At 38.5% G+C, this 19,411-nt stretch overlaps 1 protein-coding gene across 2 annotated transcripts in view; it reads left to right on the forward strand.

The window, feature by feature from the left end:
- Window positions 1-9,445: 9,445 nt before the first annotated feature.
- Window positions 9,446-19,411, forward strand: part of ephb4a (eph receptor B4a) — a 63,237-nt gene continuing 53,271 nt past the window's right edge. For both annotated transcript variants that reach the window (XM_079815477.1, XM_079815478.1), the window contains exon 1: window positions 9,446-10,352. In XM_079815477.1, the coding sequence (XP_079671603.1) occupies window positions 10,274-10,352 (79 nt within the window). In that variant the 5' untranslated portion in view covers window positions 9,446-10,273. The remainder of the gene's footprint in view (window positions 10,353-19,411) is intronic.

The raw sequence follows: 19,411 nt of genomic DNA on the forward strand, positions 1-19,411 counted from the left end.
CAGTGTTTACCCCAAATACTAGCGATCCTAAGAGGACGCTCAGAGACTTTGGATAAAATAATTAAGGGCCTGAGTTCACTAATTATTGAGGCAATTACCCTGGAGTAATCAAGGGCGCAGTGACAACGGCTCATGGTTTGTTTCTCGCAGGGATCGCTGCAAACGTTCCAATATGCCACGTCCGATGTCACTGCCGTCAAACCTGCCACGATGCATCTTGACATGCAGATTTACATTTACGCAAATGCACATGAGATTGAGATTACACATTTTTAGAGAACAGTAAATGTGGGCAAGCTATCCTATGACTTTAGAAACCAGAGAAAAAGTGACATCACCTTTTATGTATTGTGAGAAACCAGTTCAATTTGAGGCATTTTCACTGGCATTGTATGTAAAAGAGTGATTTAGACAGTCTAGTTCTGCTCCTCAAATTTGATTTGATTTTCTCAGACGCATGCACAGGTTGTTTCTTCTTTGGAGCAAAAGTAGGCAAAGGCTGAATTCAGAATAGCATATTACCATTCTGCTCGAGAGTAGTGTGCGATTCCGAATTCAGCTAAAGTAACTGGCTAGTAGCGGATTGGACCCGGTTTTGCCTTCAGAACTGCCTTAAAGGGTTAGTTCACCCAAAAATGAAAATTCTGTCATTAATTACTCACCTTCATGTCGTTCGACACCCGTAAGACCTCCGTTCATCTTCGGAATACAAATGAAGATATTTGAGTTGAAAGCTGATGGCTGAGAAAGGCTTCAGATAGGCCTCCATTGGCATTCAGTACATTCACACTTCCAAGATCCATAAAAGGCACTATTTACTTTAATTCTTTGTGGCAGAGATTCCTCCGAGGCTTTAGTCCATATTGTCATGATAGCATCACTGCAGATTTGTCGGCCGCACATCCACGATGTGAATCTCCCGTTCCAGCACATCCCAAAGCTGCTCTATTGGATTGAGATCTGGAGACTGTTGTAGCCGTTTGAGTTTAGTGAACTCACTGTCATGTACAAGAAACCAGTTTGAGATGATTTGAGCTTTGCAGGAATAGCCATCACAAGCTGGTCATAAAGGGATGGACATGGTCAGCAACAATACTCAGGTCGGCTGTGGCGTTTAAATGATGCTCATTTGGTACTTAGAGCCCCAAAGAGTGCCAATATCTCACACACCATTACACCACCAGCAGCCTGAACCGCTGATACAAGGCCGGACGGATCCATGCGATTATGCTGTTTACGCCCAATTCTGACCCAGCCATCTGAAAGTCACAGCAGAAATCCAGACTCATTAGATCAAGCAATGTTTTCCAGTCTTCTATTGTTGGTGAGCGTGTGTAAACTGTAGCCTCAGTTTGCTGTTCTCAGCTGACAGGAGTGGCACCGGTGTGTCTTCTGCTGCTGTAGCTCACGTGTTGTGCGTTCAGAGATGCTCTTCTGAGGACCTCGGTTGTAACAAGTGCTTATTTGAGTTACTGTTGCCTTTCTATCAGCTGAACCAGTCTGGCCATTCTCCTCTGACCTCTGACATCAACAAGGCATTTTCACCCACAGAACTGCCACTCACTGGATTTTTTCTCTTTTTCAGACCATTCTCTGTAAACCCTAGAGACGGTTGTGCGTGAAAATCCCAGTAGATCAGCAGTTTCTGAAATACCAACCCATTCTCACTCCCAAGGCGTCAAAATCCGAAGCATGGTCAAGTGCCTTCCACGTCACAACGAAGACATTTCAGTTGTTTACCCAATGCGTCAGATCAAGACGCATTTAATTCTTTGCATTTGTAAAAGCATGATTTTATGAATATTTTATGAATATTTAAAGGTTACTTTTATATTTTGGAGCAGCTAACCCAACTCCTACCCTAAACCTACCCACTTCTAAACAATATAAAACACGTAACAGGCAAATACAAGTACAGTCACATCTATTTATTGCAAAAATTTACTTAAAACAGTATAGAAGTATTAACTCATGTTGCATTCCAAGGCTTCTGAAGTCACAAGTCTTCATGTGAACAGAGTTGATCTTAATGTTTTAATCGTTGAAATGATGATCCGTGTACACCCTCATTCATGTCTCATTCAAATAATACACATGACTCTTTAGCATGACGCGATCGGTCACGAGACATTCGAGAGCCAATGACATTTCACTATGAAAACTGACGTAACGGGCGGCAATATTTGAAATTTAATGTGTTTATGATCTTCGGCGGATGGAGACGCTGATCGCTTTTGGGGATTTCCTTCACACAAATCAATCGCTTGGACTCTGAATATTTGTACTTTTTGAATAAATTGTGAATGCAGTCGTATCTGCCTGTTATATCTGTGTTTTATATACCGCACAAATGGGTAAGTTTAGGGCTGGAATGAGGTTGGGTTACATGTTAAAACGTGTCTAGATAGCGTAAATAAAATTATGCTGGCTGATTAAATTGAGAATCACACTCCAACATGTCCTAATGGCAAAATCATAACCCAATATATGATCATCATGACGATAACGTTCCCATGCCCAACGCCTCTGTGTCTGACGCCAAAGGTTTCTCATTGAAATGAATGGAGCACCCAGTGCATCGATATAGTGACGCCTAGGGGTGACTTTATTGTGACGCGGAAAGCACTTGACCATGCTTCGGATTTTGACGCCTTGGGAGTGAGAACGGGTTGCAACCACTCAGACCAGCAACAACCACGCCACGTTCAAAGTCACTTAAATCACCTTTCTTCCCCGATCTGATGCTCAGTTTGAACTTCAGCAGGTCGCCTTGACTGTGTCTACATGCATAAATGCATTGAGTTGCTGCATGTGATTTGCGTTATGAGCAGTTGAACAGATGTACTTAATAAAGTGGCCGGTGAGTATAAAACGATGACAATTGTTGCATTCCAATTCTTATACTATCCATTCTAAATTGTATTCAAAAATAGAATTAGTGTGTCCCAAATCGTAGTGTGTTGAAATGAGAATTCCAAAGATAACCGGATGGTTAACTTCTTCCGGTTAGAATCCGAAGTGCAGATCCGTGCACACTCTAACGGCTGATATTGCCCACAACCCATTGCGAGTTGGACGAGGATTCGATTAGAACTACAAACGTGGATAAATAAAAGAGTTTAAAAAACCCTACAAATATGGCGGATGTGGGAGTCCGACGATTAACTATAGAGATTTAGATCAAGGGGTTCTAACCTGACAAAAAGATATTTATTCAATGTTATCCATTTACAATAATACGTTTGGTCATTACCTTTTAAATGCATAATTATATTCAAATTGCAAACATATCAGGAGAGTCTCCGCAAGAAGGACCCATGACTCGCAGATCAACGTGCTACATTTTTCTCCGAAACGGTAGGAAATTAAATTAAATGTGTGCTGATGATTGACAGGGCAGTTTAAATGGTGATAGGATGCCCGTAACTAAGTGACAGCTGTCTGTTAAAGAGGCAGGTATGACAAAGTATTTGTCCCAAAGCTTGCCTACTATGCTACACATTCAAAAATATGTACGTTTTCTTCACAAGAAGAGTGCATACTTTTAGGGCGTAGTATAAGTAGGTGAATTGGGATGCAGCAATGGTTTACTTTTGGGTGAATTATCTGTTAAAAATGCAGTTTCACCATTTAGAAAAAAGTTATCAAACTGTTAGCAAATACTACAATTAGTGATATGATGTTTATTATATCAGTGAGGAAAAAAGCCTGAAGTCAGAGTGAGGGTAGTTTCATTAGATCTGATGGAAATTGCTCACAAAATAGCAAGCATTTTTATAAAACAAACAGCAATCAATGATCTGATTGGCTGGCAATTTTCGATCAGGAATTGGGTTCACTTTTTATCAGTCAAACAAGTTGTAGTTAAGGTTAAGCATGGGAGGTATATGGTAGAAATAGTTTTGTTTGAGACTATCTGTGGCTGTATATTCCATGATCATATCAATTTCATATTTCTTTTCCTCTAAACATTCCACAAAACCAACAAACTGTGGTTGTCGGTTAAAAAGGCTTGTCTTCCTGTCTGTGTGGGCCGTTCTTGATTAGAAAATGTGGACCAGACTTTATGTGAGACGAGAATGAGAATAACATACACTGTTAGTGTACGGCAATGCCGTCATATGAGATGCAACTGTAGCTGCATCCCAGAGGAAACAGTAGCTGCGAGCAGAACTCAAAAGTTTTAGGGTGTGATCAGTGCTAACCGGTATAACCGGTCATTCCACTTGAACTGTAGTTGAGTGTCGTGGGGTGCTATTACATGCATGTGAAATATCGTACATTTTTTAAATCACAGAATATGTCACCCCTGGAATCTGTAAAGAAAACTATAACAATGCAGGTTTCTATCCGTCTTGTCCCTTGCCTCACACACACTGTAGTTGAACTAGTCCATTCACGCTTTCCTCTCGCACCTCTCTCCTTGCGACTCCCAAGTCTTCACACTGGGTTTCTCCTCACGCACGTTAGTCATTATCCCGCTTTTCACACTTACTGGAGTCACCACACACTCCAGAGAGCCAGAGAAACTTCCATTGAGAATTCACTCAAGAGCTGACCACAGACTGATACTAGTTTGATCTTTACACTCTAAAAAATGCTGGGTTAAAAAACAACCCAAGTTGGGTTGAAAATGGACTAACCCAGCAATTGGGTTGTTTTAACCCAGCGGTTGGGTTAAATGTTTGCTTAAAACAACCCAATTGCTGGGTTAGTCCATTTTCAACCCAACTGGGTTGTTTTCAACCCAGCAGTTTTTTAGAGTGTATGATCGGTGCATTGATATTAAAGTCAATATGAAACAAAGCTGCTAGATGGCGTAACATACTCAATGGTTGAGGGAATGTCAGCCATTATGAGTTAGTCCCAACACACACTCTAAAAAATGCTGGGTTAAAAATAACCCAAGTTGGGTTGAAAATGGACTAACCCAGCAATTGGGCTGTTTTAACTCAGCGGTTGGATTAAATATTTGCTTAAAACAAATTAACGCTGGGTTAAAACAACCCAATTGCTGGGTTAGTCCATTTTCAACCCAACTTGGGTTATTTTTAACCCAGCATTTTTTAGAGTGCAGTCTCATGGAAAATCTGTGACCAATTTGTATGAATTGTGCGATCCCAATCATACAATCTGCTTATGTACTTATGAATCAATAAAATAAAACAAAAATGAAACTGGATCAATTTTGATTCTATGTTGACTCTAAGGGCAGAGCTCTAGCAAACCTCAAATATTGGAAATGTCTCAGTCACAATAATTTCTGTCCTCCCCCCCTGTAATATTTGCATTAACTACAGTTATATGTGATGGTGACACCAGATAAAGTGAATGGAGGAAGCGGTTAAAACAAGTTTGAATATGCTGCATGGAGATGGAAAGTCATTTTCATTAAAGATTATGAAGACAAAACTATTGAATAGAATAACATGCACCAATGAATTAGAAAAGTATCATATATTTTGTTTTCATGTTGACTAAGTTTTGCGAATGCATCTCTGGGATAAGGTCTGGATTCACATCATCTACTGGTTTCGACCCATATACTCACCAAAACCAAGGAGGACATTACCTCAAAAGAAGAACCTCATGCACATTACATGAGGTAACCTCAAATTTCTCACACTTAATATTGCCCTCATCTGCATTTAAAACTTGTTAAACATCAAATAAAACGTGTCACGGCATGATTTCGCTTCCTTTTCCAGTAGCTCTTCTCTCAAAGGTCCTCACACTTTCTCTCTGCAAGCTTTTTGAGTCTCACACTTTTCCTTTATGCCCTTCCTGCAGTGTCTAATGATTTACAGCGAGAAGACAAGTGCTTGAATTAGCATGACAAGAACCCGAGTCAATGTGCAATCCTTGAGCCAAATAACACGCCAATCCGCATAGGTGTGATGAAGAGGGCTCCAGAGATGCATTAGCATCGGAATTAAAAGGGGGGGGGGGGGGGGGACTCACTATGTGTGGTTTCATCCTTACTTTTGAAAGAAAAAAGGTTGTGACAGCTTATTTGAAGATGTTATGCTCTAAAGTCAGTGGTTGCTGTGGTCTGGGTTTTCAACAGAAGAGCTGATGTAAGTGCTGATAAGAGTTACGACCAGGGTTTGACCAGCCACTGTGGCTAGTGGTTTTCAGCCTTTTCACTGGCCACCAATTTTGACTCTGTTGACTTTTGGCTCAACAACAACAAAAATTAACGCAGCAGTTTGCAACAATTTTTTTGAGTTATACCAACTTTAAATTAATTTACGTTCAACCAACAAGCTACACTGAGTTAGTGGAACTTCATCATTTTCTAGCATAAACACAATTTTTTTAAGTTGATTACTCAAAAAAATGAAGTCGCTCCAACTACCAGAGTTGTACCCTGGAACCAATTTATCTTATCTATTTGAGTTCAAATCAACAGCTAGCACATGTTAATACAACTTATTTTACATGTATATTTAATGAACAAGTAAGATATTACTTGTCACTGGCATTAGTGCAGTCATTGCTAGTAGTCAATGTTTACCTGCATGTATCTCTTCAGCACAATAGTAACCACGCTGTAAAAAAATCTCACCGTGGTTTTACTAAAAAAAAATATTGAGGCAACTATTTGCATCAGACTTCTAAGTATTTTGAGCTCATCTAATTTGTGTTTGACCATATAGACTTTACATGTTTTCAACAAGCACCCTTAAGTAATTTCAAACACATCTCAAATACTTTGTGTAGCAGAAACATAATTCAACTGAGTGAGCTAGATGTGAAAAATAACGAAAGCGAATACACTTACGTCATACATTACTATGAACCACAATACTGGTATAGACGGTTTTCTCATTGAGCAAAGCAATTGATATGCTGCACTGCGCCTACCTGTCGTCAGCCTAACGTCAGGCTCCACTCGTCACCATGATGGTAACTCCCAAAACTCCAGCATGACAAAAACCTTTCTAAATCCCAACTTAAAAGAACATTAAACAATAATAACAAGACTTCTACTTCATTTATTTTGCCTAAAAACACATGAAGATAAATAAATTCAACATTTTCTCTTCCAATTAAATCTCACGCAAAGCATTCTGGGAACTAGAAATCTCATTACCCCCAGTAAGTAGATTGTACACAGTAAAATTAAGTTGTGACAAAATGTTAATTTAAATATAATATTGATCAAGCAGCAAACATCCTCGAAAAAACAACAGTCACGCTGTTGTAAAATGACCCTAAAATATGAAATATGAGAAAAATTGCTAGATTTATGTTGCAATATGGAAAAATATGTCGTCATCGTGTGAAAAGGGTTCATTGCATCAGGCAAATCCAGCAGTAAATATTTTAGGTAAATGTAACTTAAATAGTATGTTGGAAATGGACATGTCTACAAAGCCTTGTCTAGATTACTCAGGATAAAAAGTGTGATATATAATTATACAAAATATGTTTTTTGCTACAAATCCAAATTAAGTGAGCTATTCAAATTGTCCAAGTAAAGTGACAAACAAAGATTTATTTGTAAAAAATAAGGATTTTTTTTTTATGTTACGCTTACAGCCTCAATGATTCATTTGTATCAGTGCACAAAAACTTCAACATTAAACAGAATTAAACACTGACAGGTCTTTCCCTTCACTAAAAACATAATAAATGAACACTTCATTTCAACATTTATTCTCTGTATCCTATGTGAAGCATGCTGGGAACTAGAAATCCACGTCCTAATTTCCGAACTTAGCAAGAAAATTACGTTAAGGTACTACAACCTAATTAAAAAAAAGAAAAGCCAATTAACACAGAATGTTTAGTTTAAATTACAGAAGATATTAAGTTTATTTAATGGTCAACATTATTATGTCAACAGAACTTAAAACTTTTAAATAAAACAAATTCGAATTTTTAACTGTTCAACCATGCATTTATTTAAGTTGTGGTAACAGTTCCCCTAAATTACTTTTTATAGTGTTGATAGGGAAAAACTGCCAAATAGATATTTTTAACATTATTTCATAATTTGGCAAGAGGTATATTAGGCTGCTGTCACTTTAAGACCTGATGCACGGATCCATTATACTGTTACACATGCGTTTTATTTCTCAACTGACTGTTGAACACTCGCCGAAACCGACATTTGACATTATTTTGTGTGTATTTGACTGTTTAAGTGCAATACGCAGCGAAAAATAACTCAATTTAGTACTGAGAGGCGGCTTTATGTGCATGAGCACAAAATCTGCGGGATTGAGTAAAATCCTGCGCAATCCCATGCCGAAATTCAAGCCCTGTTACACCAACAATATTCATCCGGAGCAAAGGAAGCGAGTGAGTGAGGGGAGACGGGTTGCGATGAAAGAGCGAGAAAGCACAGCTGGTATCGTGTATCTGCAGAAAATGAGTATTGGCAACCCGATCTCACGGCAATCCGTACATATTTTACGAGGTGGCTAATTTTTGCTAATTCGTATACGTATTTGACAAGTTGCCAAGAGTTGACAAATTCGTATGAATTCGTACGAATGACCTACCTCAAACCCTCACTGGGGTTTAGACAAAACGTACAAATTCGTACATGTAAAGTTGTACAAATTCGTACGAATTAGCCACCTCGTAAAATACGTACGAATTGGTTGTGAGATAGCGTTGGTATTGGAAGCATTTCAGATATTTCTGTATCGATATGTATTGAAAAATCAATATTTTTGACAACACAAAATTGCTCTGTTTATTATTTCAGATGCCTTTTAAAAGACTACTACAAATGAAAATTGTATATTATATATAAAATTGGCCGGTGTTAATGTCAAGCCCTGGATACTACTATTGTGTAGGCTATAAAAGTAGGCTACAGTAGTGTTTCCATGGTACAGTGATAATATCAGTAATAGTCTGATATGATAATGCTATTTACTCCAAGGCACTTGTAATAGACTATGCTTTTCCAATTTTTATAGAGAATGATTTTTGTAGAGATATATTCCATAATTTGCATGATTTCCCCAGCCTTAGACAATGGACAGCACAATTTTAAAAATGTCCCTGAAATTTCTAAATTGTCCATGAAGGGGAACCCTGTAAGTAGACTACATAGGCTAGCTATCATGCAAAATGCCCAAAACAGCTAGAAAAAGCAAGGAAGAAATGTATTTCAACATTAAACTTTCTTAAAAACACCAACACTATTGATTTTGTCAAAAGGAAAAAAGTCAATTTAAAGAGTGGTCTAAACAGTTCGGTATTAATTACGGAGCATAACTTCAGAACAAAATGTGCAGTTACACACCGTAAAAACTAACTTGCCAGAGAAGACAGACAAAATATTATTGTAAACATCTATTTTTCGTCCTAGAGATTGGCTTTTTTTCGACCGGCATGGTGAATTGTCCTATAGTGGAGGGGTGCTCGTGGAGGAGGTGCTTTGAGAGGAGGAGACTGCTCCTCCAGTCGCATTGACCACCTCACATCTGCTGCGAGCGGCTGAAGACTGAACGCCTCGTACTAACTTCTTGGATTTGCCGAGATTTTCTTTCTCATCTCGAACGCGCTCGCAGCCGGTTTCGCTATTATTTTGACGAACTACTGCGCGATTTTCCTGCATTCGCCATCGGATAAGCAGCACGATGTTCGCTCGTTGAGTTGGCATATGGTTGCATTCAAGCGTCGCTTTTATTTCGCAGGATATTCGTGTTTTTTTTAAAGATACAAAGGTCGTGGTGGATTCACTGACGGAAACATTGGACGAGGACGTCGATGTGATTCAAACCCCAGACGAAAACGAACATTTATTTTCACACTGGCATATCGGATTTGTTTTATTAGGTGGATTTTTAAAAAGCCATCCCATTTCGGAGGGGAAAATTAGGACAAGTCGACCTACACCCCTCACAAAGGGGCTCCACGAACGGCATGTTGTTCCTCCGTATGTTTTTGGCAAAACTAGCACATGTTTGCGTGTAGATAAAGAGGTCGTTTTGTGTTCTTTAAAAAACATGGACATTGTTTTGCCATTCGCTTAGCTTAGAAAGATTTTTAAACTAATTTTCGCTTTAAATTTGTATTTCTATAACCAACTTCATTGACACAGTTCTCCATATGATTCAACTGTTTTAGTCTGAAGTTAAAAGTTTTTTCCCCACTCATGACTCGGTGGCTTTTCTCTGATCTGTGACGACTCCCACCGCGCGATTGTTCATCCCTGATGGGTACAAGACCCAGCTGACGATTCTTGAACCTTCACACTGTTTGCCCATCTTTAAACGTTCACCAGTAAAACACTCGTGATTCCACGATGGAGCTCTTCTCCAGGAATGTGGCCGTGCTCTGGATTATCCTGCTGGAGTTCCTGCTCAAATCAGTGGCGGAGGAAGGTAAATCTTTTATTAAACGCAACTACCTGTTGGCTCCTTAAAGATAAAGACGGATTGCTCCATATAAAAGTGTTATAACATTGGCTGTTATCCCATATCTATAAAACAAGAGCACTTTTATTTTATTCACGGTGCATAGCGTGTATCTGGCCATCCCTGATCGCACACTAGACGTCTATTCGATGGAATGTATTATTTTATTTGTTCATCTGCAATACGTCTCTATACGACGTCTTGGGGACGTGGGTGTTTTATCTGGGATATGTTTTATAAGCTCAGCGAGAAAGCATGAAGGTATGCGATTAGCACTGGGTTATAAAGACTGAATTTATGGTCTGGTTCATTAGGCTACTTTGTTACGAGAGGCACTGTGAGATTGAGAGTTATTAAACGCACTTGTTTGTTGTAGTTGGCGTGGAACAATGGAATAGATTGGATTTGTTATTGTTTTTTTCTTTCCGTAAACGAATCCGTTTTACAAAGGGACTTCCAAATGGGTTGGTTCGGGGTGTCACTTTAAAAGTAATAGGCTAATTATCTCTTAGAAAAAGCGAATATAACGTGGAGACAACGTAGAAGTGCACTTATACCAGTCGCTACACCCTGCTTTCACATCTACCCGTTTAAAGTGCTCTTTAATAATCAATATAATTACTATACTCCTGTAATCACTATAGACTATGCACGTAATAACATTGATTTCATTCTTAAGCCATTCCTTTGTCTTTCCACTCTGAAAATTGCCGTTGGGTGGATCAAACAGAGTGCAGCTCAAGTAACACACGCAATGTTAAATTACAAAGAGGATGGGCGATATATGGACGTCTTGGGTCGATAGAAATTTGAGTCCTGTATTGTCAGGGGACATTCCATCCAGTAACCTCAATAAGTAGTCGTTTGATCAATAGAATGATGAATGGATGTTCATGGAGGTTTCAACGCCTGCAATGGAAAAATGTGGTGGATTTGAGGAGATGTGGTAAAGGTGAATGCATAGATAGATAGGCTAGATACCTGTTGTAAGTCTTTCAATTTGCCGCGGGCTGCTTAATCGATGGCGGACGGACGATTCGGATTAGTTCCGCGTTACATGGCGGTGTGCACACACCTGCTCCCCGCATGCCGAAATCAATTAACCGACCCGTGTGACAGACACACGCAGGTGATGCTCCTCCAACATCAATTAACGAGTTATTGACGCATTTCTGTCGCGGTAATTTGCTGATGAGTGTCAGAAATACCGCTCTCAAGTGAGCAAAGTTTTCAAATCCGGAACGGAGACGCTGTCTGGGCCTGCAGAAGAGATCTGTTTGTTATTTGGGTTAAGAAGAACTTTAAAGGACTGCCAGTATTTTGCATTACTTGAAGTGCTATATTTTTCATGTAGGGGGAAACTTTGACGTTTTAGCACCTAGGTCAGGCCTTTTTCGCGGTAAAATGAATCGTTTATTTAGTTATTCAAATGGAAACGGTTGGTTTCCATTGAACAACTCTTTTATTACTTACTGTATTGGTGTCTGTTTACAGTTCTCACATTTTTTGTTGTTGTTGTTTTACACAGGGAGCTTTCTCTGGTAAATTCTCTCTTTTTCTTAACCTAAAGAAAAAGTTAAAAACTTCCTAAAAGTAGTTTGAAGACGAGCATTTAGATTAGTTTATTTAAAAAAAGAAAACCAACTATTACCCCCCCCCCCCCTTTTTTGTTGTTGTTGTTGTCATTTTTAAAGGGATAGGGGAGAGCAGGGACGAAAGTAATTTTAAAAGATAATATTTTAGACCAAGATATTTTTGTTGTGGTCAATAACTCACAAGTATGGTATATCAATAGCAGGTGGTATTTTGTACAAATGTAGAATGACTACAGTATATTTTCACTTTGAACATAAGCTGCACATTGTTACTTTTGACCCCATCAGGTGGGACGAAAGTAACACAACAATACAAGCTAGATTTTTTTGTGTTACTCTTGTTTTTATTTAACATACCTGACTATGACCTTGTTAATATGTAACTGCAAACATATTTTGTCCTTTATCTTTGCAAAAAAAACTATTTTCATTTTAAATGTTAAAGTTCATTAAATGTTTCAAATGTAACCTGACAGTACAAACATGAATTGTTTAGAATATTGTTTTATTTGCAATGTAAATCAACAGTATGAACAATATAAAAATTAAATTAAATTAAATTAGCATAATATGCATTGTATATATAATTGCGGGGCAAAAGCAACAAGTGTTACTTTCGTCCCGACAGGATGTCCTGACATTTAAACACAATTTACTTTTATTCTGAAAAACTCTGAAAAGACAAACCTTCAGGGTGTGTAACAGCACTAAATAACCTGTAGATCATTACTGTGACACATGAAACAAGAAACACAACTTGTTATTAGAAAAAAAGTACCGATTCATTAATTTACTTGCCGTACTTGAAAACTGCATTTCGGACCTAACCGCGGAAAACGATGACGGAATCATGTGATATTTGGCAGATCCGTCAAGGGTTGTGTGCTGAACGTGCTGTCATAGCTTGGAATGCAAATGTAGTCAAGGGCTCTGAGAAAATCGCTTTGTTACTTTCGCCCCGGTTCTCCCTTACCTAAAATTTAAAGTTCCAAAAATTAAAATTCTGTCATCATTTACTCACCCTTAAGTTGTTCCAAACCTGTATTTCGTTGATCTGCTGTACACAAATGAAGTTATTTGGAAGAATGTTTGTAACCGAGAAGATGTAGTACTATGGTAGTCAATGGGGTCCGAGATCTGCTTGGTTACAAACATTATTAATTTAGGCCCTGGTTTCACACCAGACTTTTGCTATAATGAATGTGTCCGACTCGCTAACTGTACTCAATAATTCGCTGAGGTTGGGAAGGGGGTTGCTTTGGCTGTTGTAAAGACTAATATGGTGAAGTCAGTAACAGAAGCAGCAGGGGGGAGATTGGATTTGATTCTGTAGTAACTCAAACCCCTGCGTGAGATTAAACTAATGCCAGATCTGTGAGGATCACTGCACTGATCTCTAATTCCCTTTGTGAGGAAATATCAGCTAAAAAGAGAGAGAGGTAACAATGGCTTTCATGTGAGGTCAGAGCTCAGGAACTCTTCTGTCTTCCGTCTTCTGTTACCCTGGAGCAAAAAAGAGCTTATCCATTTCACCTTATGCCACTTATTTCTCACTGTCTTACTCATTTCATCTGTGTCTCCTCTGTCTGTTATACGCACACGCATTCATCATACTCATGGATCTGCTATGTTTGGAATGGAATGCTAGTGTGCTATATAGCCTACTGTCTTTTTTTTTTTTGCTTGTGAAGTGGCATACAGTGAACTTTTCAAGCAGCTACACTCTTATCACATGGCCACACTACAAGCAACAGTTGATTTCCTTTTTTAATCCAATTTCAACAGTCCCATCATGTGATTTAGTTTCAGTTTTACAAATATCAGGTCAACTATGTAATAAATGCATACAAGAAACTTGTTTAATGTGCATTATTGTCATGTGCCCTTCTCAACATACATGTTAAAGGGATAGTTCACCCAAGAAAGGAACATTTTTAGTTTTTACAAGCCTGTATGGTTTTCTTTCTTCTGTTGAACACAACAGATATTATGAAGAATGTTTGTATTTTTTTTTTCTACTGTGGAAGTCAACTGTCTGGTTACCAACACTCTTCAAAAGATCTTCTTTTGTGTTCGACAGAAGAAAGAAACTCGTACAGGTTTCCAACAACTTGAGGGCGAGTAAATTTATGACACAATTTTTATTTTTGGGTGAAGTATCCCTTTAAGAGGCATTTATGTGTGTGTTACACAACGCGCGGCCAGCAGATACGGTAAAACGCATTTTAGAAAGAAGTAGTATATAAAACTTTATGATTATTGGTGTGCGTTTTATTTATTTTCTACTTTAGAATTTCATGTTTAATTCAAAGTGTTACTTGCCGCTTCATTTTAGCAATTTATGAGTGAAAATAGTTTCTATACCAATTAATTTTTTTATGTGTAGTGACGTAAAAAATTCTCTTTTTGTGGTTTTGGCCGTGGTGAAAGTTCCTCTACTTCTCTCCCGCTGCAGAAATGCACATCCCTCCCTAGAAATCCTATTAAATGGAACTGATTTTTATAAGACAGGGATTTGCATTTAAAGCAGCGCTCTCCTCTCTCCCCCGCTCCTCTCTCTCTCTTTGGTTGTTAATCCTGTGATTAGCCGCTTGAAGATTTAAACTGCAGCTCTGCGTCTCATCTCTAATCATCAATCCCGCACCTTTACTCTCTACAGAGTTTCAACAGTACGTTTGTCTCGAACCCAGAGAGCTTCCTGTGTGTGTGTATGCATGGCGGATCTCATGTGGAAGGAATCCTTTTTCAACTTTCATTCTTTCATGTGTGTTTTTTGGTGTTTGAGTGTGTGGTTGGCATTGCCCCGGTTGTTGATCCACACACTGTGCAGATTGATAGGATGATAACAGCGCTCAAGCAGCTCTTGTTGGGATTGGACGCTCTCTCTCTCTCTCTCTCTCTCTCTTGCTTTCATGTCTCTTCAGCCAGTGCATCAGTGTCAATACCGCCCTGATGGATGAGGGGCTGACAGCATAAGAGTCTCTCTTTTTATCCCTTTTCTCTCTGTCGCCATTATTCCCTCCTACACGCCTCTACAAGCGGTTGAGAATCATCATTTAGCATGAGAGAAGACCTTTGACCCTTCACAATCAGTGCAGAAGGAAGAGAACCGATCAGGTGATGGAGGAACTCTAATAATGTAGTGGATCATTTCTGTAAGTGGACAGGCATTTGTGTGGTGACACATTTCACGGTAGAGTCGCAAAGAAAGGTTTAGCAGGATCATGGTCATGTAATCCAACCAATTACAACTTGTCACACTCTTCCAACAATTGTCCAGGATTGATTTAAACCATCCTATAGAGCCGATTAAAGACAGTTTATTGGATTCTTGGCAACCCTCACACACTGCATGTCCTTAAAAGAAGATATTTTGAAGAATGTGTGTAACCAAGCAGATAGAGCAACCACCATAGTAGGAAAATAAATACTATGGTAGTCAATGGTTGCTCGATCTGCTTTGTTGCAAACATTCTTCAAAATATCTTCTTTTGTGTTCAGCAGAACAAAGAAACTCATACAGGTTTGGAACAACGTGAGGGTGAGTAAATGATGACAGAAGTTTCATTTTTGGGTGAACTATCCCTTTAAAATGTTTTGACTAAATGACTAAATATCCTCAAAGCAAGATAACTTTAGCTGAGTTGCAGAATTATGTAACATAATCAAATTTGCTTTCAGAGAATCTTGAATTAAGTTTTTCTTGCCTCACTGGCAAATTATTGTATCTTGTTTTATGTACGATATTTGTAGTGGCAAATAATATTTGTTGAAGTTAGGGGTTCTGACGCTGATTATTTCTGCCTCTAGTCAACATGTCAGGTCTAGTTGTAAAACCGAAATCAGCTTGTGCCAGACTTAAAAGGTTAGTTCACTCCAATCATTCTGTAATCATTTACTCACCCTATGAGTTTTGTCATCTTTGAAACGCAAATAAAGACATTTGAATGAAACCTGAGAGATTGAAATATATCGAGCAGTTTAATCCAAGCATTGATCAAGCCGCATACATAGAGCTCATTAAATATGGTCTGTATACATTTTGAAGAAAGTTGAACCAAGCAATTTTGCATTTAAAAGATGTCTAATAGCGTCCAAACACAGCCCTGACGTCTAGGCTAAAACAAAATTTGGGCTGTCAGTGGAAATGTAATAGTTGTCTAACCAAAGCCAAATAATAGAGTCATCTAGAACATGAACATGTCAAAGAAATGAAACCAAACACTTTGTAATCACTGTTGACTTTGCTTACATGATGGGATATCATACATCTCACAAGTTATTGCGACGTAACCAAATCAAAGGTTATTTTGGCTAGAAATGGGTTACTCATAGCCGGACTGTATCGGGTCTATAACCGAGATGCTGAAATGACGGCTATTGCTTGCTGGGAAAGTCTTATGGGTTTGAAACAAGACTAGAGTGTGTAACAGTGATGACAGAAAATGTTCACTTTAACACCAGTTGGTCAAGTATATGATAGCATCATTGTCAGTCCTGGAACATCATTCTAATCAACCAGGGATTTTGGTTTCAGACTTACAGCTGCCTCTAAGGTTTGTGGTATGGCTAGGGTCATGGTTAGAGTTGAAACTGATTGTTTGAAATTAATGTTGTTCCTGAAACCACATGTTCCCTTTGCCAGAGAGTCAGATGCTGCGCTGTTAGTCTTTTTCGCCCTTAGGAGTGCCTGAAAATAACCCCTTCGCTTCCATTTTCAGTCTGTCAGATACTTCATAGCAATTTACTGTTGGTTCTAGTATTAGAGCAGCTCAGACAGCTTTGCTGCTCCTGCAATATATCTGCGCCAAACGCTTGGCTTGTGTGACTTAATATTTGACACCAAAATGAGTTTGTCAAAGACATCAGTACTCTGAATTTGTTCTCTCCAAAAACAAAACCTAGCATTTAGCTTGATTGGCAAACACTTTTCTTCTTACATCAAACTCATATTGTGAAAATCCTATATACACTGCCCAGCCCCCCAAAAGGTCTCAAATGTTTAAGAGTCTAAGACAGGATTATAGCAGTGATTATTGTGTTTCTAGCATGTGGCAACAGTTCTTCTAACCCTAATTGATGGAGCTTTTCACATCATGGCCATATTTCAGGATCACAATGTCCAGATTCATCAGGCTCAAACTGTGAAAGAAAGAAGAATCATTTCCACACTAGAATTGGTTCCTGGTCCTCTGAGTCCAGACCTTAAACTCACTGAACGTCTTTGTGCTGTGCTGGAGGAGACTTTACAGAGTGCTGGTCTCTTGTCCAAAAATGGAAATAACATCACAACATTTATTTCCATCAAGAGGTGCATCAATTTTTGGTCAAGATCTTGCAATAACTGCAATAATGATCCAATCATTGACACTTAAGCATTTGCCTATTTAAATCCAAACAGCAATTTTGTTTGGCCGGCCAGTGTATATCCACAGCAGATTTACTATAAGACACATTTACCTTGCTACTCCAGTATTTTGTTTAGTATCCGTTAAACACTGGCCATGTCCTATTGCAAGCGCTCTAAAGAGTTCTTGACATTTTTCAACCTTTTTCAATTCATTACAACTCAATGTATCTCTTAGTTTCAACACATTCGTGTTGCACAATTTTCTCCAAGTATTGTATCATGTACATCAACAAATCTGCAAACCATTAACGCTTTGGAGGAAGTTTCATAAGAAGATAAACAATGTATTTCCAAGTAAGGAAAATGAACCTTTCCACTAATCTTGTCATACATCACATTCTACTTTCCAAACACAGCATAGGCTTTCTTGTCTGAACCATGTGTTAGTTCTCCCATTAGTGCCCAGTGTGGGATCTCGGTTATCCCTAAAAAATGAGCCTCATTCTGGTCTTCTCCCGAGCTTGCACTCCCCCACTCGCCCCCCGTCGGTGACTGCACATTCAAAGCCATTCGTCTTCTCTGCAGTTCACAGCACGTGCCTCCTGCTTCTGCGCTCTCCTTCTCTTCTCTCTCCATCCTGTATACCTGTGCGACCCCCTCCCATTTCCTTCCCGATGCATCCTTACTGGATGCGTTTTGTGAATTGTGTATGATAAGAATGATAAATCAAGGCAAGACGCTACAGGCAAAGCCATTGTTTTTTTTTCATGCACTGGTCAATTTTGTGCCAATTTGCTTCCATAACTTCTTCTTTTAGACTAGCGGAAAGAAAACATCTAAAATACACATTTAAGTGTTTATTTTATTGCACTTTATCTATTTGCATCTGCAGATTCAATTAGAATACATATATTTAAAGGCCATTTTCTCAAAGTGAGTTTTTTTTCTCCTGCACTGAGCCAGAAATCTCCACTTCAGCAGCACTTTACAATTCACACCATACAGTTTTATTCCTATCCATATTCTGAAGGTTTTTATAGAGGTTTTTTTTTCATATAACACTCACCTGATTCATGTAACGCTTACTATTATAATAATAGTAATAAGAGATATCCAAAATCCTCCTTGTAAACACCTTTAACTCTATTTGTCGTCAACCTGGCTTTATCCAATGTTCATATTTCTGTTCTGGAAGTTTATGCAAATTAGTGCATATTTAACTCTTTCCCCACCAGCGCTTAAAAAAAAAAGTGGCCAGCCACCGCCAGCATTTTTGATCATTTTCACAAAAATGTCATGGTACCCAGAATATTTTGTTGTATGAATAACTGAACATGCAATATAACAAAATAAAGCAAACAAAAACTTGCAAGCTTCATGCTTCATGCATTTTTTTCATGCATTTTTCAATTGACTTGAAGGGAAAGTTTCATAAAAAAAAAGCAAAATGCAAACAAAATTCAAGAGAAAATAATTTTTTTTGTCAAAGATTACAACTTGCATTAGCAATGCTTGTATTGCTTTTTCTGCTTCTTCTTCACCTGTGTTTTGATCCAGAGATTTTATTCTAGAAGATGTGTAATAGCGCCCCCTACACTATAACAGTCTATAAAAGACGGAAAGAGTTCATTAGAAATGCATAATTTGCTAATTTAAACAACATTTCAGAAAGCTTGTAAAACAAAGACATGTCTTAATGTACTGTGATTTATCTACTGGGGAAAGTTTTTTTTTCAAACCCTATTCACATGTTCTGTCTTGCCTTAAATCCCTAGCGGCCCTATAATCGTAATGTAAAAATCTGATTGGTTGATGTAAATGTTGTACACATCCTATTTTGGTAAATCACATTAAACACCATGAACATGGGCCTTTGTGAATTAATAACACTGATTAATGCATTCACAGATAAACCGCGCGCATAATTTAATCATGAAGACCCTTTGTTTAGTTAGATAATGAAAAACAGAGATGAGACACATTACTAAAAGATCTGCACTGAGGTCTCTGGGTGCTCTTAAAGCAGGTCAGGTGTGTGTGTGTGTGCGTGTGTGTGTGCGTGTGTGTGTGTGTGTGTGTGT

The sequence above is a fragment of the Gobio gobio genome (assembly GCF_949357685.1).
Source record: "Gobio gobio genome assembly, chromosome: 4".
Lineage (NCBI taxonomy): Eukaryota > Metazoa > Chordata > Actinopteri > Cypriniformes > Gobionidae > Gobio > Gobio gobio.